The following is a 24,001-nucleotide window of genomic DNA, read 5'->3' as shown; positions in this document are numbered from 1 at the left end:
AGGGGTGCTCAGTGCCCCCCACAACAGTTATCCAGACATCTGTAGTGCTAGCACTGAGGACGCTTATTCCTGGGGCTTGTCACTCAGTAAACAATGCCTGATGTTCCAGGTGAAGCCACATGGCAGGGACACAGACTGTCTCTTAAGGTTTATCTTGTGAGCTAAAGATTATTATTCTCAATTAACAAGTGAGAAACTCGGGCCGGGAGTGGGTGAGTAACTTGCCTAAGGACTCACGACCCAGGGAAGTCAGCAGGCTTTCCATGTTGATCCTCTCAGGGGACAGAAGAAACACAGGGACCAGAGTCCTTCCCAGTCCAGCTCTTCCCACTTACTGGATTCACCCTCTAATCAGGTCACCACGCTAGCCCTGAGTGCCTTCAATTGCATCAAGTCCCATATCTGTCCAAACATGTCCACTGAGCCTCCAAGAAGGATCTGCTGATGCCCCCAGACCTACAGGAAGCTCTGCACCACCTCACTGTGTTCTTATTATGATTCCCAGCCCTGCCCCGTTCCTTCTATACTGCCAGTGTCAACAGCACAAAGACACCCTCATATTACCTTCAGCATGACATGTTTTGTGCTGATGAAATCACATAAACCACATTAGCACCCAGTTGCCCAAGGACAGGTCCCTGGGGAGTGTTAGTTTCCCACTTTCTTTCTCAGAGGAGATGCATCCCAACCGAATCTCAAAGGCTGAGTAGGAGTGAGGCAGACAGACGAGATGGAGGCAGGGAGGAAAACACGTGCCCTGTGTGGAGGTGTGTGAGGATGTGTTGTGTCTGGGCGAATGCCAGGAGGTAGCTGAGGTTGGGGCCTGTGGAAGAGGCTGGCTGGACAGAAGTGTGGCCACCAGCTGCCAGGGACAGGATCCACGCTAAGGAGGCTGGACTCGCTCTGCCAACAATAGAGCTGCTGAAGACTTTTAAGCAGCTAAGGGGGAAGTGGTATGCTCCCATTTGCATTTTAGAAGGACCAGTTCCGGGTCCAGGTGGAGGAAGAAATGGCAAGGGAGAACTGGCTCAGGGAAACCAGTGGTGACTCTTCTAGTCCTGAGTAGGCCTGCAGACAGACAGCAGATCACTGTGCTTTACTGCTACCGCTTGTAATTTTTTTCTCCCGCTTATAATCAATGTGAACCTGCAGAATTGGAGAAAAGTCTGCAACTGGTCTGGCTTAAAAACAATAGGAAGGGGTCGGGGTATAGATCAGTGGTAGAGCACTTGTCTAGCACACACGGGCCGCACGTTAAATCTCCAGTGCTGAAAAAAGCCAGTAGAAGGGCATTTTCTTGAGCTTAAGATGCCTCCAAGGATCATGAAGTCAAGAAAATGAAAAAGGCTTAGATGTAAAAAAAAAAAAAAATCCTTCTCCCATTCCTCTTCCAGCTCATGACCTCCTTCTTCCTTCACACGAACATCTCAGACCAAGTTATGTCAGGAGAGATGGAGAATCAAAACTGACAGTGAACCTCTGGGAGATTTTTGTCCTCAGAGGGCCCAGCTAGTGATCTTTGGGGACCCTTGACATCTGGTTGCTCCACCAGCCACTGATCCACTGATAACTGACCAAACGGAGGGGGGCTTTCTCTCCATCTGGGCACCAAGATTATGACTTTGGTCCTCATTCATGTACAGCATCAATAGATAAGATGCAAAATTATTTAGGTTCTACATATTAACTACGGGTTCTACATGTCTCCAGGGAGGTATTTATAAGTTATCTACTGCTGCTTCAAAGATTGCTCTAGAATTTAGCATCCTAAAACAAACAAACAAAAAACATTTATCATCTCTCAGTTTCTTGGGTCAGGAATGTGACAGCACATAGCTTGTGGTTCTGGCTGAGAGTCTCTCCTGAAGTTGCATTTAGTTCTCAGCCAGGGTTGCAGTCGTCTGGGACTGGAGGATCCCCTTCCAGGGTCACTCACATGACTTTTGCAGACCTCAGTTTCTCTTGGCTGTTTCTGGATAATTTAGTTCTTCACCATGTGGGACTCTCCATAGGCTGCTTGAGTGTCTTCATGACATAGCAGTTGGTCTCCCCAAAAGTGAGGGATTCAAGAGAGTGAGTATGCCCAAGACTGCAGTCTTTTTGTAGCCCAATCTCAGACCTGCCATGTCATCACTTTCATAGTTTCCGATTTGTTAGAAGCAAGTCTCTAAGCCCAGCCCACGCTGAAGGAGAGGGAACTCAATCTCTGTCTCTTGAAAGGAGATTAACAAAGGATTGGTGAACATAGTGTTAAAACCACCATAGGGACCCTATTTAATCTCCAAGAAATAATACAATAAGTAGTTAAGAGCATAAATTTGAGAATCATAAAAACCTAGGTTAATCCTGGCTTCCACATTTGCTATTATGCAAGTTTAGGCAAGTTCAGTGTTTCTGGATCTCAACTTCCAAACCTATAAAAGAGGGCTAAAAACGGTATAGAGATGGTAAACTGTTTCACTGGGATTACTGTGGGATAAGATCATGCATTTAAAATACCTAGCAGAGAGCAAGTATTCAATAAATATTACTTAATTCCTATCACAATGGAGTAATATTACTTTCCTCCTTCACACAAGATTATGAAGTAGTGTTGAGGTTGAAAACAGTTTCTGCCTGGGTTGGTATTATGACTTTGTCACACATCAGCTAGAAGAATAAGGACAAGTTACTCAATTTCTCCTGGACTTGATTTTCTTTCTTTTTTAAAAAAATGTTTATTTTTTAGTTGTAGTTGGACACAATACCTCTATTTTATTTATTTATTTTTATGTGGCACTGAGGATAGAATCCAGGCCCTCGCATGTGCGAGGCAACTGTTCTACCGCTGAGCCACAACCCCAGCCCTCCTGGACTTGATTTTCTATAAAATGAATATAATAATCCCTAGCCCCTGACCACCTAACAGGTATTCAATAAATATTTTCTGAATAAGGAAATAGTGGATGATAGAGGAATATAACAACAAAGGGGTGCCTGCGAGTGTGTGTGTGTGTGTGTGTACATGCATTCACATACGTGGGTTAGAGGTGCTGGTGCAGCCCAGTTAACTTCAAACACCTTCAGCTCAACTGGACAGCAGGGCATGGCTGCCCCAGTTCCACCTGAGTGTGTCCTTGTACTCCAAAACCTGTCAACCTCCATGAGCTCTTGGGTTTTACAAACATCCCTCATGGGTTGTCCTTGGTTGTGTTGTTTGCTTTTTGTTCTACCCTAGCTTTGTTCAAGTGCACTTCCTCCTTTATCCCTGTGCCTCCACCAAGAATATGTTTAATTGGTTTTGCATGCAGCCTGGGGATTTGGTGACAGGAGAGGGTGGGGGTTGTCCCATGTCATACCACCCTGCTACATTACCTTAAATTGATTTTGCAAATGAAAGCTAAAAGCTAAGCAAAGGCGACCCATCCATTTTACCTAAAGATGATTATAATGCTCTTTTATGGCCTCCTAAATGACAAAGCAATTTGTTACCTGCCTGCATCAACATTTGCTTATATTAGCACCCGAGATGCTTGATTTTTATTAGCCCCACGTTATCATTTTATGAAGACACAGGGGCTCAGTAAAATTAGTGTGCAAATATAATGCCCATTTTGCATTTCCCCGTGGTCAGCAGAAATGCTGAATGCAATTGAGTTGATACTGGGTCAAGGGAGACATCCATAAAGTTAGCCTTCACCGAGGGCCTCAGCAGTGCCATTTATCATTTCTGGACTGCTGGGATAGATGGTGTCAGTGTTAGGTACTATTTTTTAAAGGGCTTGGTGGTGGGTTTTTTTTTTATTATTATTTTTAAGTTAAAAAGCAATATAAATGCTAAGACAGTAGCTCTATTTCCATCAGCAATAAGGAATGAAACCAAACTCTCCTGTGTACATTGTAGATGGAAATACAGAGGACGTGCAATCTTAGAATGTTGTTAGTGGATCAAGAAGGAGACAGATGGGATAGCAATAGGGATGCTGGATGGGAGTCAGGGATTGACTGCTGGCTGTATGACCTTGGGCATGTCCCTTTCTTCTCTGAGCCTGGGTGTCCTTACCTGTAAATGGGTTTACCTCGTAAGAGAATGCAGATGATCAAATGAGATAGTAAGTATCTAAACTTTATACACCATGATCTATGCAATGTATTTTAATTTATTAATTCAACAATCAGTTTCCAGCACCTACCGGAATAGTCCTGGGAAAGGCATTAAGAAGTGACAGTCTCCCTGCAAGGTAGGCGGGCCTGCGACCCACCGGCAGAAGAGGAGCAGCCGCCTGCTGAGAGGCTGAGCCGCCCCCTCCCCCTGCGCCGGCATAGTAGAGGGAACTGGGACCAAACACAGAGCAGGCCCAGCGGCCTGCTGAGGGGCAGAGCGGCCCCCCACCCCCCTCGCCTGCCAGGTAGGGGAAGGGTGACCACCGACAGAAAAGGCCCAGTGGCCCGCGGCGGGACAGAGCTTCCAATCACTCCTGCAAGGTAGGCGGGCCTGCGACCCACCGGCAGAAGAGGAGCAGCCGCCTGCTGAGAGGCTGAGCTGCCCCCTCCCCCGGCGCCGGCATAGTAGAGGGAACTGGGACCAAACACAGAGCAGGCCCAGCGGCCTGCTGAGGGGCAGAGCCGCCCCCCACCCCCCTCGCCTGCCAGGTAGGGGAAGGGTGACCACCGACAGAAAAGGCCCAGTGGCCCGCGGCGGGACAGAGCTTCCAATCACTCCTGCAAGGTAGGCGGGCCTGCGACCCACCGGCAGAAGAGGAGCAGCCGCCTGCTGAGAGGCTGAGCTGCCCCCTCCCCCTGCGCCGGCATAGTAGAGGGAACTGGGACCAAACACAGAGCAGGCCCAGCGGCCTGCTGAGGGGCAGAGCCGCCCCCCACCCCCCTCGCCTGCCAGGTAGGGGAAGGGTGACCACCGACAGAAAAGGCCCAGTGGCCCAGGGCGGGACAGAGCTTCCAATCACTCCTGCAAGGTAGGCGGGCCTGCGACCCACCGGCAGAAGAGGAGCAGCCGCCTGCTGAGAGGCTGAGCCGCCCCCTCCCCTGGCGCCGGCATAGTAGAGGGAACTGGGACCAAACACAGAGCAGGCCCAGCGGCCTGCTGAGGGGCAGAGCCGCCCCCCACCCCCCGCGCCTGCCAGGTAGGGGAACTGTGACCACCGACAGAAAAGGCCCAGTGGCCCGCGGCGGGACAGAGCTTCCAATCACTCCTGCAAGGTAGGCGGGCCTGCGACCCACCGGCAGAAGAGGAGCAGCGGCCTGCTGAGAGGCAGAGCCGCCCTCTCCCCCCCCGCGCCTGCAAGGTAGTCGGAACTGAGACCACCATCAGAACAGGTCAGACCTGCAACCGAGAGACAGAACAGGCCCAGTGGCCTGAGGAAGGGTAGAGCCGCCCCCCCCCACGCCTGCAAAGTAGGCGGACCTGTGACCCACTGGCAGTACAGCCCCAGAGGCCTGCAGAGGGGCAGTGCCGCTGCCTGCGCCTGCAAAGTAGGCAGAACTGCGACCACCGACAGAACAAGCCTAGCGGCCCGCAGAGGGACAGAGCCGCTGCCCGCGCCTGCAAGGTCGGCGGACCTGCTACCGACTGGCAGAGCAGGCCCAGCGGCCTGCCGGCGTGGTAGGCACATTGCCCCAATTGGAGGAGGGGCAGAGCCGCCGCCCGCGCCTGCGAGGGAGACTTTGCAACTATACAAGACCAATATAAATATATAGGGGGAAAATTCAATAGCACAACAGTTTCACCAAGAAGAAAGGAACGCGAACAGTATGAAGAGACAAGGAAAGAAAGGACCACAAGCATTGCAGGTCAACTCAACGTTAGAAGAGGTAATAGCTGCAGCTGATGGAATGTCAGATAAAGAATTCAGGATATACATGCTTCAGATGATCTGGAGTCTCAAAGAAGACATCAGACAGCAAAATCAGACAATGAAAGATCACTTCAACAATGAATTACATAAACAAATCCAAGAAGCAAAAGATCAACTATACAGGGAAATAGAGGTTATAAAAAACAAACAAACAGAAATCCTAGAAATGCAGGAAGCAATAAGCCAACTTAAAAACTCAATTGAGAATACTACCAGCAGAGTAGAACACTTAGAAGACAGAACATCAGACAATGAAGATAAAGTATTTCAACTTGAAAAGAACATAGACAGCCCAGCAAGACTGTTAAGAAACCATGAGCAGAACATCCAAGAAATATGGGATAACATCAAGAGACCAAATTTAAGAGTCATTGGGATACAGGAAGGAACAGAGTTTCAAACCAAAGGAATGAGCAATCTATTCAATGAAATAATTCGAGAAAACTTCCCAGACTTGAAGAATGAGACAGAACCCCAAATCCTAGAAGCCTACAGGACGCCGAATGTGCAAAATCATAAGAGACCCACACCTAGACACATTATAATGAAGATGCCCAACATACAGAACAAGGAGAGAATTTTAAAAGCTACAAGAGAAAGGAAGCAGATCACATTTAGGGGTAAGCCAATCAGGATAACAGCTGATCTTTCAACACAGACTCTGAAAGCTAGAAGATCCTGGAATAACATATTTCAAACACTGAAAGAAAATGGGTTCCAACCAAGAATTGTGTTTCCAGCGAAATTAAGCTTCAGGATGGAAGATGAAATTAAAACCTTCCACGATAAACAAAAGTTAAAAGAATTTGCAGCTAGAAAACCATCTCTTCAAAACATCCTTGGCAAAACATTACAGGAAGAGGAAATGGAAAATAACAATGAAAACCAACAGTGGGAGGTAGGACACTAAAGGGGGGAAAATAATCAAAGTGGAAAACAAACCATGTTTAGTAACATAAATAAACAAATATGGCTGGAAGAACAACCCATATCTCAATAATAACCCTAAATGTTAATGGCTTAAACTCACCAATCAAGAGACACAGGCTAGTAGAATGGATCACAAAACAAGACCCAACAATATGCTGCCTACAGGAGACGCATTTGATAGGAAAAGACATACATAGGCTGAAGGTGAAAGGTTGGGAAAAATCATATCACTCATATGGACTTCGGAAACAAGCAGGAGTATCCATACTCATATCAAATAAAATAGATTTTAAGCCAAAGTTAATCAAAAGGGATAAAGAGGGACACTACATACTGCTCAAGGGAACCATACACCAACAAGACATAACAATCATAAATATATATGCCCCAAACAATGGTGCAGCTATGTTCATCAAACAAACTCTTCTCAAGTTCAAGAGTCTAATAGACCACCATACAATAATCATGGGAGACTTCAACACACCTCTATCACCACTGGACAGATCTTCCAAACAAAAGTTGAATAAGGAAACTATAGAACTCAATAACACAATTAATAACCTAGACTTAATTGACATATATAGAATATACCACCCAACATCAAGCAGTTACACGTTTTTCTCAGCAGCACATGGATCCTTCTCAAAAATAGATCATATATTATGTCACAGGGAAACTCTTAGACAATACAAAGGAGTAGAGATAATACCATGCATCCTATCTGATCATAATGGAATGGAACTGAAAATCAACGATAAAAGAAGGAAGGAAAAAGAATACATCACTTGGAGAATGAACAATAGGTTACTGAATGATCAATGGGTTATAGAAGACATCAAGGAGGAAATTAAAAAATTCTTAGAGATTAATGAAAACACAGACACAACATATCGGAATCTATGGGACACATTGAAAGCAGTTCTAAGAGGAAAATTCATTGCTTGGAGTTCATTCCTTAAAAAAAGAAAAAACCAACAAATAAATGATCTCATACTTCATCTCAAAATCCTAGAAAAAGAAGAGCAAAACAACAGCAAAAGAAGTAGAAGGCAAGAAATAATTAAAATCAGAGCTGAAATTAATGAAATCGAAACAAAAGAAACAATTGAAAAAATTGACAAAACTAAAAGTTGGTTCTTTGAAAAAATAAACAAAATCGACAGACCCTTAGCCATGCTAGCGAAGAGAATAAGAGAGAGAACTCAAATCACTAACATACGGGATGAAAGAGGCAATATCACAACAGACACTTCAGAAATACAGAAGATAATCAAAAATTATTTTGAATCCTTATACTCCAATAAATTAGAAGATAGTGAAGGCATAGATAAATTTCTTAAGTCATATGATCTGCCCAGATTGAGTCAGGAGGATATAGACAACCTAAACAGACCAATATCAATTGAGGAAATAGAAGAAACCATCAAAAGACTACCAACTAAGAAAAGCCCAGGACCGGATGGGTATACAGCAGAGTTTTACAAAACCTTTAAAGAGGAACTAATACCAATACTTTTCAAGCTACTTCGGGAAATAGAAAAAGAGGGAGAACTTCCAAATTCATTCTACGAGGCCAACATCACCCTGATACCTAAACCAGACAAAGACACTTCAAAGAAAGAAAACTACAGACCAATATCTCTAATGAACCTAGATGCAAAAATCCTCAATAAAATTCTGGCCACTCGGATACAAAAACATATCAAAAAAATTGTGCACCATGATCAAGTAGGATTCATCCCTGGGATGCAAGGCTGGTTCAATATACGGAAATCAATAAATGTTATTCACCACATCAATAGACTCAAAAATAAGAACCATATGATCATCTCGATAGATGCGGAAAAAGCATTCGACAAAGTACAGCATCCCTTTATGTTCAAAACTCTAGAAAAACTAGGGATAACAGGAACATACCTCAATATTGTAAAAGCAATCTATGCTAAGCCTCAGGCTAGCATCATTCTGAATGGAGAAAAATCGAAGGCATTCCCTCTAAAATCTGGAACAAGACAGGGATGCCCTCTCTCACCACTTCTGTTCAACATAGTTCTCAAAACACTGGCCAGAGCAATTAGACAGACGAAAGAAATTAAAGGCATCAAAATAGGAAAAGAAGAACTTAAATTATCACTATTTGCAGATGACATGATTCTATACCTAGCAGACCCAAAAGGGTCTACAAAGAAACTATTAGAGCTAATAAATGAATTCAGCAAAGTGGCAGGATATAAAATCAACACGCATAAATCAAAGGCATTCCTGTATATCAGCGACAAATCCTCTGAAATGGAAATGAGGACAACCACTCCATTCACAATATCTTCAAAAAAAATAAAATACTTGGGAATCAACCTAACAAAAGAGGTGAAAGACTTATACAATGAAAACTACAGAACCCTAAAGAGAGGAATAGAAGAAGATCTTAGAAGATGGAAAAATATACCCTGTTCATGGATAGGCAGAACTAACATCATCAAAATGGCGATATTACCAAAAGTTCTCTATAGGTTTAATGCAATGCCAATCAAAATCCCAACGGCATTTCTTGTAGAAATAGAGAAAGCAATCATGAAATTCATATGGAAAAATAAAAGACCCAGAATAGCAAAAACAATGCTAAGCAGGAAATGTGAATCAGGCGGTATAGCGATACCAGACTTCAAACTATATTACAGAGCAATAGTAACAAAAACAGCATGGTACTGGTACCAAAACAGGCGGGTGGACCAATGGTACAGAATAGAGGACACAGAAACCAATCCACAAAACTACAACTATCTTATATTTGATAAAGGGTCTAAAAGCATGCAATGGAGGAAGGATAGCATCTTCAACAAATGGTGCTGGGAAAACTGGAAATCCATATGCAACAAAATGAAACTGAATCCCTTTCTCTCGCCATGCACAAAAGTGAATTCAAAATGGATCAAGGAGCTTGATATCAAATCAGAGACACGCCGTCTGATAGAAGAAAAAGTTGGCTACGATCTACATACTGTGGGGTCGGGCTCCAAATTCCTCAATAGGACACCCATAGCACAAAAGTTAATAACTAGAATCAACAAATGGGACTTACTCAAACTAAAAAGTTTTTTCTCAGCAAAAGATACAATAAGAGAGGTAAATAGAGAGCCTACATCCTGGGAACAAATCTTTACTCCTCACACTTCAGATAGAGCCCTAATATCCAGAGTATACAAAGAACTCAAAAAATTAGACAATAAGAGAACAAACAACCCAATCAACAAATGGGCCAAGGACCTGAACAGACACTTCTCAGAGGAGGACATACAATCAATCAACAAGTACATGAAAAAATGCTCACCATCTCTAGCAGTCAGAGAAATGCAAATCAAAACCACCCTAAGATACCATCTCACTCCAGTTAGATTGGCAGCCATTATGAAGTCAAACAACAACAAGTGCTGGCGAGGATGTGGGGAAAAGGGTACACTTGTACATTGCTGGTGGGACTGCAAATTGGTGCAGCCAATTTGGAAAGCAGTATGGAGATTTCTTGGAAAGCTGGGAATGGAGCCACCATTTGACCCAGCTATTCCCCTTCTCGGTCTATTCCCTAAAGACCTAAAAAGAGCATGCTACAGGGACACTGCTACATCGATGTTCATAGCAGCACAATTCACAATAGCTAGACTGTGGAACCAACCTAGATGCCCTTCAATGGATGAATGGATAAAAAAAATGTGGCATTTATACACAATGGAGTATTACTCTGCATTAAAAAATGACAAAATCATAGAATTTACAGGGAAATGGATGGCATTAGAGCAGATTATGCTAAGTGAAGCTAGCCAATCCCTAAAAAACAAATGCCAAATGTCTTCTTTGATATAAGGAGAGTAACTAAGAATAGAGTAGGGTCGAAGAGCATGAGAAGAAGATTAACATTAAACAGGGATGAGAGGTGGGAGGGAAAGGGAGAGAGAAGGGAAAATGCATGGAAACGGAAGGAGACCCTCAGAGTTATACAAAAGTTCATACAAGAGGAAGTGAGGGGAAGGGGAAAAATAATACAAGGGGGACAAACGAATGTCAGTAGAGGGGGCAGAGAGAGAAGAGGGGAGGGGAGGGGAGGGGAGGGGTGATAGTAGAGGATAGGAAAGGCAGCAGAATACAACAGACACTAGTATGGCAATATGTAAATCAATGGATGTGTAACTGATGTGGTTCTGCAATCTGTATATGGGGTAAAAATGGGAGCTCATAACCCACTTGAATCAAATTGTGAAATATGATATATCAAGAACTATGTAATGTTTTGAACAGCCAACAATAAAAAATTAAAAAAAAAATGAAAAAAAAAAAAAAAAAAAGAAGTGACAGTCTCTCCCTTCTGGAGCTTATTCAGTCCTAGAAATTTCAGGTGTTCAATTCCTCTTTTAAGCCATAAACTTCTTCAGAGTGGGTAACCCCTGTCTCCCTCTTGGTTCCTTAATGTGCCTAGCAAAGAGATCAGCACAGGATGAGTTCTCATGCATTTTGTTTCCATTATATTTCTTTCTGTCTTTCAGGGGAGGCAGTGACCCCCAAGCCCCTACTGGTCACCTCAATGGACCAAACAAGTTGTAGGCCTTTAGAGCTATGTTTAATGGAGCTAATACTTTTTACTTTAGTCTCTGACATTTGTGCTTCTGTTGGGATGATGAAGCATATTAAAAATGATATATCACCAGCATTTTAAAAAGAGAAAGCCTGTTCATTATTTCTATACCCCTCTCTCTAGATCATCCTCTAACATGGATGGGGCCTTTAATCCAGTTTCACTCAATGTTCCTTCCTAAATCTCCTTCAGGTCACTGTTCTGCTCTGTGCCGGCCAGTCTTTCTTCTGCCCGTGCTGAGTACCCTCCCCTTGCTCCTTCTTTTCCAGGCATGTCACTCTTGTCTGTTGTTTTTATGTAATAACATATTTGCACAAAGATAAACATTATTATGTAGGGAGAACTTGATGGTGGCAGAAAGAGCTTGGGTTCTGAGTTGGGGCCATATTTTCCTCTTTTCTACATGTTTAATAATTTCTTCTTAGATGCTGGATATTGCAAATTATATACATTGCTGAGTGTCTGGATTTTGTTTTCTTCCTTTAAAGAGAGTTAGGCTTTGGACTAACTTTTTCAGACTTCTTTTAATACTTTGTTAGAATGTGTCTAGATAATATTCTCATGCTACCAGAATGATCAACAAGCATTTATGTTGTTGGTGGGAATTCAAATAATTCCTAGCTCTGTGTGATCCTGGAAAACTGGGCAGTTCACAGCTTCCTGGCCAATTTTTTCATCACTTTTAACAAAACACCCAAGATAAAGAACCCTTAAGAAAGAAAGGTTTATTGTGGTTCATGGTATCACAGGGTTCAGTCCATGACACTTTGGGGCCTGTGGCAGCACAGCATGTCATGGTGGGAGCCTGCTAGGAGGCAAAGGCAGAAAAGAAGAGGTTGGAGTCTCATTCTCTCAATGAACTGATTTTCTTCCACTAGGCCCCATCTCCTGAAGTTTCACTACCTCCCAACAGTGTCACGGCTGGGACCAAGCCTTCAACACATGGTCCCTTGGGGAACATTCAAAATCTAAACTAGAGAATGAAGATTTGCCCTATGTGTGCACATCATAGGATCTAACAAAGACCCAAGAAGACTCCTTCATAGATATCCCGACCTTTTTTCTATGGTGCTTCCTCCTCTCTGGAGTTCAGTTTCCCCACAGTTGCCACCTGCTGAACTTGACCCTTAGTGACACTTCCCTGCTCTGCTCAGGACACCACTCCCAACTCCTTGGTCTGCGATGGACCATCAGGCAGAATGCCAGGGCTATCATGCCTCATTTGTTTCCCTTCTCTCAAGGTTTATCTCACATTGACTATTGTCCAATACTTAAAGATAATTGTTTAGCATGTTTTGTTTGATTTTGTAGTCATTGAAGGTGAAAGTCATTGAAGGTGTGTCCCTGTTACTTCATCACCACCACACAAAAACTTGGGTTCTAATTTCAGCTCCTACCATCACCTATTATCTGGGTGACCTTTAAAAAATTATATAAATTCTCTGAGTCTTAGTATCTGTTTTTATAAAATTTGTCTTAATTTAATGTTGTTTTACAGATTACAATTATATATATATAATGTGCCTGATGCAAAAGGGCTAATTTAAAAGCAGCTGCTACTATTAATCACACAAATAGAAAACATTTTTACGCCATGATCTACTTGATATTTGCTGACTCTCATACAATGTATAGCTTTAAGTCATCACAACAATATGAAGTACATATTGTTATCTTAAATGATAGTTTAGAACATTGAAATTCAGAAATATACAACTGCCTGGGTCACAGTCATTGACTCTGGGACTCAACTTCACTCATATGGCTTCTTCAGATGATTGTGACTATTACATATTAATATGATATGCAAAGTTACATAAAAAGGAAATGTAGTCTTTTAATTTGGGGTAGCTAGAGACATAATTTAATTAGTCAGCAATAGCTGGGCCTTGATAGTTTTAACCCAATGATTTAAGAGATGAATGTAAAGCATCCAAACTATTCCTCATCTGCCTCCCTCCCACACACCCATCCCTAGTCTTAGCTTTCCTTGCCCTCCTTAGAGACCTCCTTCCATTTTATTTTGCAGACAATCTCCGGGAAGGGGCAGAGCAGAAGGTGGTATTCATCACAGGACGAGTCCACCCGGGGGAAACACCCTCTTCATTTGTGTGCCAAGGTGAGCTGAGAATCTCAAGGTGTCCTGTGTCTGCCTCCCACATCTAGATGGGGCACTGTGATGATCTTTGGGACAATGTTGTCATATGCAGAGTCATTATGGAAATTTGCTTTTTTGAAGAGATTGCTCTAAAACCTCTTGCTGAATTCTACTTGGTTTTGTTTTAATAAATACTTATTGACCTGATTCACCCATGGATGAATAGATGAATGGATGGATGAATAAATGAATAGATAGCACTGAATGAAATCTTCTTATATGCCCCATGTTGAGGCTGAGCTGTACAGAGTCACCTAAATTCCCTACCTCTTCTTGTCTCCAGTGGCTTGCGTTAGTAAGAAATCTAGCCCCAGCTCAGTGTTTATGTTGGTAGAAGGGCTTGAAATGGGAAGGTAAAGACTGAGAATTATCTATTCACCCATTTATCCAATCATTCACTTGACAACTTCTGAAATACCCACTGTGAGCAAGGAAGCATGCTTGACATCACACAACCAAAGGTAAACAAGATATGCTCTTTGATTGAGTATATTTCTTTACAATTATACTTTAAATTTATTACTAAATATTTAATCCATATAAAATATATGCTTAATTAATCATCAGTAGCCAACCATAAAAATATATTACTTACATTTAAATAACATAATAAATGCCAGGGACTAATCAGTTCAAGAAGCAGAGTATTATCTATTCCTTTAAAGTCCTTTGTCCTCTTTCCTAATTTCCTTTCCACAGATAACCATCAACTTTAATTTTGTGTTTTTCATTCTTTTATCTTTTTTGATAGTTCTACTGTAAATAAACATTCCTAAATTGAACATGCATTTTTTTTGCATGTTTTTGAACTTTATCAAAATACTACTATTCTGGTTCATTCAGACTTGCTTTCTAAGTATCCATGTTGGTGGGGTTAGCTCTAGTTTACTTCTTTTCACCACAGTATTATATTCCATGACTATTTGTAGTTTACCTTACTTATCTGTTCTTCTGATAATGAATAATTAGGTTCTTTTCAGTATTATTTTCTCACAAATAATGCCATTACATTGTTATACATGTTCCCCCTGTGCACATGTGCAAATTCTTTTCTAAGGTGTATAACATGGGTATGTAATTTCTGGGTCATGACATGTATGCATCTTTAGCTTTACTAGATATTTCCAAATTTCTCTTCAAAATGTATGTGTTAGTCAGCTCTCCCCAGTCTAAAGAAAAGACCTGACAAGAACAACTTAGAGGAGGAAAAGTTTATTTTGGCTCATGGTTTTAGAGGTTTTAGTCCATGGTCAGCAGACTCCATTTCTCAGGACCTAAAATGAGGCAGCACATCATGGAAGAAAGAATGGAAGAAGAAAGCTACTCAGCTTATTGTGGCCAGGAATGAGAGAGAGAGAGAGAGAGAGAGAGAGAGAGAGAGAGAGAGAGAGAGAGAGAGAGAGAAGCCAGGGACAAGATATAATCCCCAAGGGTATGCCCCTAGTGGCCTACTTCCTTCAGCCATGCCCCACCTACCTACAGTACCACCCAGTAGTGCAAATTATTAGTCCATCAAATGGATTAATCCACTTATCCCTCTCATAATCCAATCTTTTCACCTCTGAACATTGGTACATTGCTTAAACACATGAGCTTGGGGAAGCATTCCAGATCCAAACCATAACAACTTGCAACTTTCTGATGCCACCAGCAATGTACAAAAGTCCCTACCATCCCACCTCCTTGACAATACTTCTGCATTTGTACCTATCTAGTGTGTGTATTACGTGTAAAACTATATATTATACAGGTGACAAGTGCTAGTCAGCATTTTACATCTTTTAAGTAATTTATTGTTTTAATTAATTAAACTTATTGTAATTATGATAACTTCCTATGTCAAGGGAACTAATATTAACTGTATTTTTACATATGAGAAACCAAGTTTATAGAATTTATTTACTTCAACCTCAAAATGACCATGAAGGGATATTTAAAAGCCTACACAGTTTAGATAACTTGAGGGAGACCACATGCTACAATGGAAACATCGGGAAATGTGGGCTCATACAACCCTGAGGTCAAATACTGCTGTGCCACCTCCTAGTGGTGTGACTTCAGTTTCCTCAAATGTGAAATCAAGATAACGGTGCTCTCTAGGAAGGCTGTTAGGAAGCTGGCATGAGATGAATGCAAACACAACACCCAGTCCTGAGCCTGGCTCACAGCAGGCACTCGACAGATGCCACCTCCTTCCCCATGGGAATCTGAGAAGATGAAGCAGGTAATCTGCTTTGCAAACTATCAAGCATTATGCAAATAAATATGAGTTTCATTCTCCCAGCTCATATTCTAACAATGCCATGGTTAGGTGCAATTGCCTCCCTCTCTTTTTCAGCTGAGGAAAGTAAGTTTCAGGAAGAGGAAGTGACATGCCCATAGCCCAGCAGCTTGTGGGACCCATGGCTGGGCTCCGATCCCTGCAGCTGACTCCTTACGTTCTCACTTCTGGCCTTTTCCTTCCCAGCACTGTCCTTGCAGTAACCTTTCCCAGGTCCCTCCTGGGTTTACCTTCCCCTTTACTTGCAACCATCTGTCAGTTACTAAACTTGGCAGCAGGTTGTTCCCCCAGCTGATTGGATGGAACTGCTTTGTCCTTGTTTGTAAAAAGACAGTGATCTCGCCATCAGTACCTTCATCCCTGGGAGCCCAAATCCCCGGGCGCACCTCTTCTGTGGGTGGTAGACAGAAAGCAAGGTCACCATCCCATTTTACAGATGAGGACTGGGGTGTAGAGAAATTGAGGGCATCTCAGGTGCTCTCTGATAACTCTGTTTCCTGAAAAGGCATCTTTGGTGCTGAGTTGGCACATCCAGCCCTGGAGGTTTTTAAATAAGTGTTCACTCCTTTTCAGAAACTTCCAATGCCTCCCCACTACCTGCTCAAGGTACATTCCGGACTCCTCAGTATGGCATTCAGAGTCCACCATGATCTGGCTCTTGCCAGCTTCTCTGGCCTCAGCCTCATTATCCCTCAGCCCCACACAGCCAGCCCCATACAGATTTATTCCTGAATAGGAAGTCCTCTCTCCATCACAAAGCACAGGCACCAGCTGTCCCTCTGCCGAGGAGAACTGTGCCACTCCTTGCCACTGGGCAAGTACTGCCCATCTCCCAAGGCTTACTCCAAGTGCCCCCACTATGGGCCTCCCAGCCCACTCCCTGAAGCCCACTGCCTTCATCTTGGGTCTCAAGATGACCATCACCAATAAAGATCTTTACTGTCAATTACTTGTTATATAATTGATTTCCATTTGTTTTCCCTCATTAAATCACAGATATTTTAGGTCTAGGGGCTGGATCTCCAGCTGTCACTTTCACATCTATAAAATGGGACCCTCTTGTTCATTGTATGGGGCTGATGTGAGGAACAAAGGCTATGTTGGCTCTGGGTTGCTCAAACTGAGTTCAGAAAGAGTAGCCTCAAGGTCACATGACCAGTAAACAGAAAAGGGGGCTTTTGAACCCGGTCTGGCCAACTCCCCAGCCTGTACATGCTCCTCTGTTCCACTCAGGGATGGAAAATGCTGGAAGGTCAAGGTTTAGACCTGGAAGAGCATGGAGTTCTGATGACGTACATTTTACAGAGGGGGCTATGAAGGCTCAGGGAAGTGAGATGGCTTGCCCCAGGTCACACAACTCATCCAGACAGTGGCCCTGGATTCCATCTCCCAGGCTGCCTCTGTATCTGTCCCTGAGACACACAATTCATCCATCCTCAAGGGAGCCGGGGACAGGCACCTCACCCCCTCTTCTGTCTGTGTCGTGTCTCTCAGTCACGTGGGGACAGCCCAGCTGGAGGTTCCTCCCCAGTCAGAGCCCTCAGTGTCGTCCCCACTCCAGCCCACCTTGTTCTGGGGATGGCAGCCGGTCTGGGGCCTGGAGGGAGGAGGGCTGAGGTAGTTCTGGTTCTGTTAGCTCTTCCCCATTAACTGGCTCAGTGACCTTGAGCAGGAAGCAGGCATATGAGGCCTGTTGGTCCCCATCTGGCTGGGACCACAGTTCTCACTGCCGAGCTGCTGATACACCTGCTGCTGGGACTTCAGTGAAGTCATGTTGTCGCAGAGCTCTAGAAGGGGTGGCATTAAGGGTGGCCGAGCCTGCATTTCCTTAAGACTGTCTGGTGGTGTGACCGCTGACTCAGGCCACCCCCCTAAACCTCACTCCAAACCTCATTCATGTCCTCTGTGAGGACATGCTATCCTCATTCTCCAGCAGCAGCATGGGAGGTCAAGGGGCACCTGAGTTGCCCTGTGGCAGGTCGTGTGAGGTCACTCATAGACAGACTGCCTGGGATTGATCCCGAAGCCTCTACTTATTACAGCGTGACCTTGGGAATGTTGCAGAAACTCTCTGTGCCTCAGTTCCTTTATCTTCAGAGGGAAATACAAGGAATCCTGCCTCAAGGGTTGTTATAAGAATAAAGGAAGAAATGACACATTGAGGACAGTGGCTGGACTACAGTAAGCACAGAACGTCAGCAGCAGTGGGAGGAAGGGGCACTAGTGGAGTGCTTTGCAGGTGCCAACTTCTCTGTGAGGCTCTTCATGCCTGGTTCCTCCCACCCTCACTGTGAACCCAGGCCCTGGTGAGACTCGGGGTCTCTGTGCTTCACTCTGTTCCTGCTGCCCCCGAGAAGCCTCTAGCTGGTTTCTCCTCACTGGGAGGCTCCTCTTGCAGGTTAAAAGATGGCAGAGCCAGTCCCAGACCTCAGTGCCTTGACTCTGGCTGAGCAATTGCTGCCTCTCTGGAGCTTGCTGGAGCTGTTGGGACAACACTCACTAAAGTCACCCCCTGCAGAGCACTTGGTCCTCTTCAGACCCTTCCCACTGAATTAATGAGGCCAACATTTATGAAATGCGGCTGAGGGCAAAGCGTGCGGCCTCTGAAGAGTGCAGGGCAGGGGAATAGCTAGGCTCTGGGTTGGACAGGCCTGAGTTTGAGTCCTACCACTTCCACCTGTCAGCTGGGGGACTTTCAGTCAATCTTGGGCTCACAGAACCCCTGTTTCCTCACCTGCAGAGCAGGGCAGCACCATCTTGCTCAAGGAGGTGCTGTGGGGTGAGGTGAAGCAGTGCTACCGCAGGCACCAGGTGCTGGCCCTCTCCTCTTCCCTGTGCTCTCCACCCCAGCCCCACCAGTCCCTGGGCAGCTCTCAGCCCTACCTTCCAGAAAAGTCAAGGGATTCTGAATGTCACCTTTCAAGTTAGTGCTGGAGAGGGGACTATATCCAGGTCTCCTGCCTCACAGCCTGAGCCCTGGGCTTCCTGCCAAGGCAGCCACTGGGGCCTAGACTCCATGGGAGATAAAGAGCTGGCCTTCTCTTAGGAGTCCCTCCTCAGGGCGCTTTGTGGGGGTAAGAGGAGGGGAGAGGTGGGTGAATATACATGCACACGCATACACACAAACACACACAGAAGTACATGCCAGGCTCTCACAACCTCTGATGCCACCAGACACCAGGGACCAAGCACCTCCTGACCGTCAGTGAAATGGTGACCTTTGCCCTTCCCCCACTTGGCTTTCCTCTCACCTCTATTTCTTACCTATTCCTTCTCTCTCTCTTTCTCTCTCCCTCTCTCTTTATCTCTATCTCTATCTCTCTCATTCAAACAGCCACACAGGATAAGCATGAAGCTTGATCCACAGAGGGGTGTGAAGGGGCCTTTCACCCTCCTAGGTTTCTGTCTCTCCATCTGTGAAGCGGGCAGAGCTGGGGATGGACTGACACCCCATGAGCCTCAAGCTCTTCAGGACCAGACTCCCTGTGATTCTGTAATTTGAGGCCCCCGGGCTTGGCAGAGGGCACCAGGGGTCTGTGCTAGTCAGAGGAGGCCCTCAGGAGACTGTTGTCCCGCAAACCATCCTGTGGGCCCTGCAGAGACCTCAGATGTCTTACTTCAAGCCTGGGCTCTTCCCACCCTAGTGTGCTGCCTCTAAGAAGGGGATGCAAACAGTGAATCTTTCACAGAACTCTCTAAAGGGAAAATGGTGGAGACGTATGCAAATCATCTTGCAAAACACACAGAAATAGTTTCCTGGTTACTCCCATCTTGCCTTAATGGAAAGAGGGCTGCTTTGAGCCAACAGAGCTGGATCTAAAACCCTCCATACCCCTATTAGGCACTTAGCTAGTGATGTCACACTCGGACTTTGTTTCTCTGCCTATAAAATGGGGTCAATTGCAATGCAAGTCAATCCAACAAACGCATATGTAATAGTCATTGTGGATCTAACTTTATTCATCCATTTCACATGTATTCATCCATTTCACTGAACTAGGCACTAAGAATATGGCATCAAAGACAGTAGACCTGTCCCTATCATCCTGGAGCTCATAGCCTGGAGGCAATGCAGACATGAGCAACAGATGCAAGGCTCAATCTCCCAAACTCCAAGGTGCAGGAAATATAACTTTTCTGAACTCAGTTTGTATTTTGAGGCCCCATTCTGCCAGGGTCAGTCATTCCCCTAGCTTTGTATGATTTGGGCAGAGTTTTAATGCCCTTGGGGGTAGTACCTTCACCTGCTACATTCTCATGATTTTCTGGGTCTTGGTCACGCCGGTGGCCCTGCAGGTCACCACCATGACAGACCCTGGTTCCTGACTGCAAGCTGGTTTACATTTACTGGCTATCTCTGCTATATCTTTCCCTACCTCCACGTCTGTCCTGTCTTTAGAATGCCCGGCCCTCTGTTTTTCTTTCCCTTTAAGCAAGCTGAAGTAAAGGATGTTCTCTGGAGCCCAGATCTGACCCTGTACCTTCCTGGCTTCAAACTTTGTAATAGCTCTCCAGAGGTTTTCATGCACTTTCAGTTGGACCAGCAAGACCCTGTTCACTTCTCCTCCTTATATTCCTTCTCCCCTCAGGCTCACTGGAGAGTAAGTGCAGTGATTGAAACAACACATCTACACACTTACTTTGCACACGTCAATCCTCACAGTAAGTCTTCTCCTCCCCTCTTTACTTGGTAAGGAAACTGAGGAACTTAGAAGGTAAAGCCATACAGAGAATGAATGACTCCTGAAATAGGAGTCAAACCCCTGGAGAGTTCTGTTTCAGGATCTGCCCTTTAAACCATACTGCTGCGCACCTGGAGTTGAAAAGTTGTCTGTTACCAAATAGGTTGTCTTCTTCCTCACCACCACCAAGTCTGGCAGTAAGAATCCTCTGCCCGGAATGTCTTCCTGCCACATTTTCATCTGGCTCTCTACGCTTCCTGAAAGTTTGTTCTTCATGATCCCTTCTTGACCCCCAGACTGGGTGGGGCTTTCCTTATTCTCCCAGTTCTGTGCTGTTCCCCTTGGCCAGTCAGTGGGGAGCTGCTTTCTCCCCACACACCCTCAGTGGCAGGAACATCTTATTCATCTTAGGATGCCTGGCATTTGCCCTGCCTGGCAGTGTTTGTAGAATGAGTGATTATCAGTTCAACTGATAATCTCACACTTGGTCAAGGTTGAATGAGTTCCTGGGAATGATCCATCAATAGGCATTATTAAGCACCCCTGTGTGCCACCCCTGAACCCAGCACTCTGATTGAAATAACAACAATGGTGCGGTACCTCCTGGCCAGCTGGAGACTGGCTCCAGGCAAGGATCTCTGCCACTGAGCTTCAATTGCAAACCTTGCATCACTTTTCCTTCCTCTCCAGCCTTCCCACTGTCCCGCTGTCTTCCATCTTCCTGATTCAGTCTGTTCAAAGGAAAGGACCATGGTGAACTAGTTCACAGACAGAACAAAGACTAGTATCAAGGGATCTAATGGACTCTCCCAGCAGGAGGGAGATTGTTCTCACTTGACAGGAGGAGGCCTCCTCTCCTTGGGGGAAGGTATAAAATAGATGGGATCATAGAATGTCAGTGTGGGATGCATCTTTGGGCATTGTTTGGTTCTTTTTCTTAACTTTAAAGAGAATAGGCCTGGAGACTTTCTACAGATCATTCAGCAACTTAGTGAAAACTAGAGCCCAGGTCCTGTTCTGGTTTGCTGGCTTCTCCAATTCAGAGTCCTTATCCTCAGTTTGCATAGTTAGTAAACTTCACAGACCAGGACTCCTGCTTCCATTGCCTCACCCCTCGGCTCTGAGATGACTTAGCCCAGTGGGTTCTTCAGGTGCTGGAAGGCAGCCGAGGCACAGGAGCCCTCTCCCAGTCACACAACAAACTTCCGGATGAGGAGAAAACTGGTTTCAGCAACAGCTCCACCTAAGGAACAGTTAACATTCAAATTCAAGTCCCCAAGTCTTTCTGCTCCCTGGGTCCCTCTGCTTCCTTGGTCCCTGCAATGCTTTTGATTCACAGTCAGGGAGGGCGTTTTCTCTCCATTCTTACTTTCTCCTACATTCCTCTTCAAAAATCCCCTGACCACCCTCCTCTAACACAAAAAAAAAAGAAAAAAAAAAAAATCTTCTGATCAGTGGGAATGATCTCTGTTAAACTGTGTCTGACCCAAGCCACAAGATAAATCTAAAACCTGCCCTCTCCTTGCCCCATGTCCACCTGGGAGAGGAAGTTCTGGGCGGCTGCAGTCTCTGGTCTTGGCTTTGTTTTCTCTCATTCTTTTATTAGCTGCCTAATTGGCAGCCCAATTAATCTGCTCATCTGTGAAGGAGGATGGATCACAATGAGCCACTCCATTTCCAGAAGCCCATTCTCTGAGGCAGCTCTGCCAGGCCCTGAGAGCAGGCTGGCTTCTTGATGGAGCGCTGCCCTGGGAGCCGGGGTCAATTAGTGGACAGATTAAGCAATTATTAGCCCCTAACAAGGGTGCCTGGCATCGTTACCCTGCCTGTTTACTGGCAAACTGTAACTTTAATATGAGGACCAACAAATAAATTAGGGCATCTGGTCCACTGCCGCGTCAGCAGAGAAGTAAATGATGTCCAACCGGCTCTCGGCTGCTACTGGATGCTCAGCTTGGCATAATGAAAAGCCTGAGATGTCCCTCACTGGTCACAGCAGCTTTGGAATGTGCTCTGGAGCAATTTATCATTCCAACAGCTAAGCGCCTGCCACTGGGCACATGGGTCGTTTATAGTGACCCCGACACCTTCCTCCTGCCCATCAAACCTACCTGTCAGGGCCCAATTCAAAGGTTCCCTTCTCCTCCAGGCCTCTCCTGCACTCTCCAGCAGGAAATGGGACTCCTCTGCATTGGGAGAGGTCTTCTCACTCTTCTATCACTTTCACTAATTTCATGGAAGGCCAGGGCCACATTTTGTCCATTTTTCAGATCTCCAATGAAGAAGTGGAAATTTGGAGATGAGTGGAGGGGTGAGAGTCAGAGCCCTTGATTCTCCTGTGCCCTCTCCCGTACATAGATGGAGGCCATCACCAAGGAAAAAAAGTGACAGATCAGATTCACACTTTAGGGAGACCCCTCGGGTTGCAGCAATGAGAACACAGTCCAGAGGTTTTTGGTGTCATTCAAGGCCTCCAAGGCACAGCTCCATTGCCATCTTTTCTTGAAGCCCTCCTTCTTTTCTCAGGCAGGAAATGCTCTCCCTGTGTCCTGTCCCTGGGCTTCAATGTTGTGTCTTGAGCTGTGTGTCTCTTGGAAACAGAGATAAGTTTGTAAAATTCACTGGGTAGTACCTCGTCCAGAGCTGCAGCTCTGTAGCAGCTGATAACATCACAGGCCAACATCAGCTATCAAACTCTTAATGTTTCCAAATCAAGAGAAATGTGCTCCCTCCTTCTGGAAGCACTTTTAGGTTAATCCCGACACTTCTTTTTCCCTAGGGATCATCGACTTCCTCGTAAGCCAGCACCCTATTGCCCGTGTCCTGCGAGAACACCTGGTCTTCAAGATTGCACCGATGCTCAACCCTGATGGAGTCTACCTGGGCAATTACAGGTGAGGGGAGAGGGAGGAGGCCTGGAAGCAGGTAGTCCCAGGGTGGGGACATGGTACCAAGAGGAAACCGAGGATGCACTTTTGAGAAAGAATTTTCAGACTACCCATGAGTTCATGGGAGGAAGTTTCACCTTGGTTCTTGGGAATGTGGCTAAATGAGCCTTGGCTGAGGTCACTTGCTGGGGCTTTCTGAACAGCTAGTAACTAGGCCAGGCATCAGGAGAAGTAGGATTTGTTTTTTGTTTTGTTTTTGATTTTTTAAATTTGTTTTAATTAGTTATACATGACAGTAGAATGCACTTTGATCCATCATATATAATGGAGTATAATTTCCCATTCTTCTGGTTATACATGATGTAGAATCCCACCAGGCATATAGTTATATATGTAAATAGGGTAAAAATGTCTGATTTATTCTATTATAATTCCTACCCCCCCTGCCCCCTCCCCTCCCTTCACTCCCCTCTACCTAATGTAAAGTAACTCTGTTCTTCCCTACCCCACTGCCCATTGTGAATTAGCATCCGCTTATCAGAGAAAACATTCGGTTTGGTTTTTTGGGATTGGCTTATGGTACTTA

The 24,001-nt window shown here is 44.9% G+C and overlaps 1 protein-coding gene across 1 annotated transcript in view; it reads left to right on the top strand.

The window, feature by feature from the left end:
* The window catches only part of Agbl4 (AGBL carboxypeptidase 4), a 1,244,450-nt gene that overhangs the window by 1,109,183 nt on the left and 111,266 nt on the right, over positions 1-24,001 (top strand). Inside the window, exons 7-8 of the mRNA XM_071618599.1 lie at positions 13,436-13,525; positions 23,307-23,421. Coding sequence (XP_071474700.1) covers positions 13,436-13,525; positions 23,307-23,421 — 205 coding nt within the window. The remainder of the gene's footprint in view (positions 1-13,435; positions 13,526-23,306; positions 23,422-24,001) is intronic.

This window comes from Marmota flaviventris, chromosome 10 (assembly GCF_047511675.1).
Source record: "Marmota flaviventris isolate mMarFla1 chromosome 10, mMarFla1.hap1, whole genome shotgun sequence".
Classification (NCBI taxonomy): Eukaryota; Metazoa; Chordata; class Mammalia; order Rodentia; family Sciuridae; genus Marmota; species Marmota flaviventris.
The sequence above is the reverse complement of the archived record's forward strand: the minus strand, read 5'-3'. Positions and strand labels throughout refer to the sequence as shown.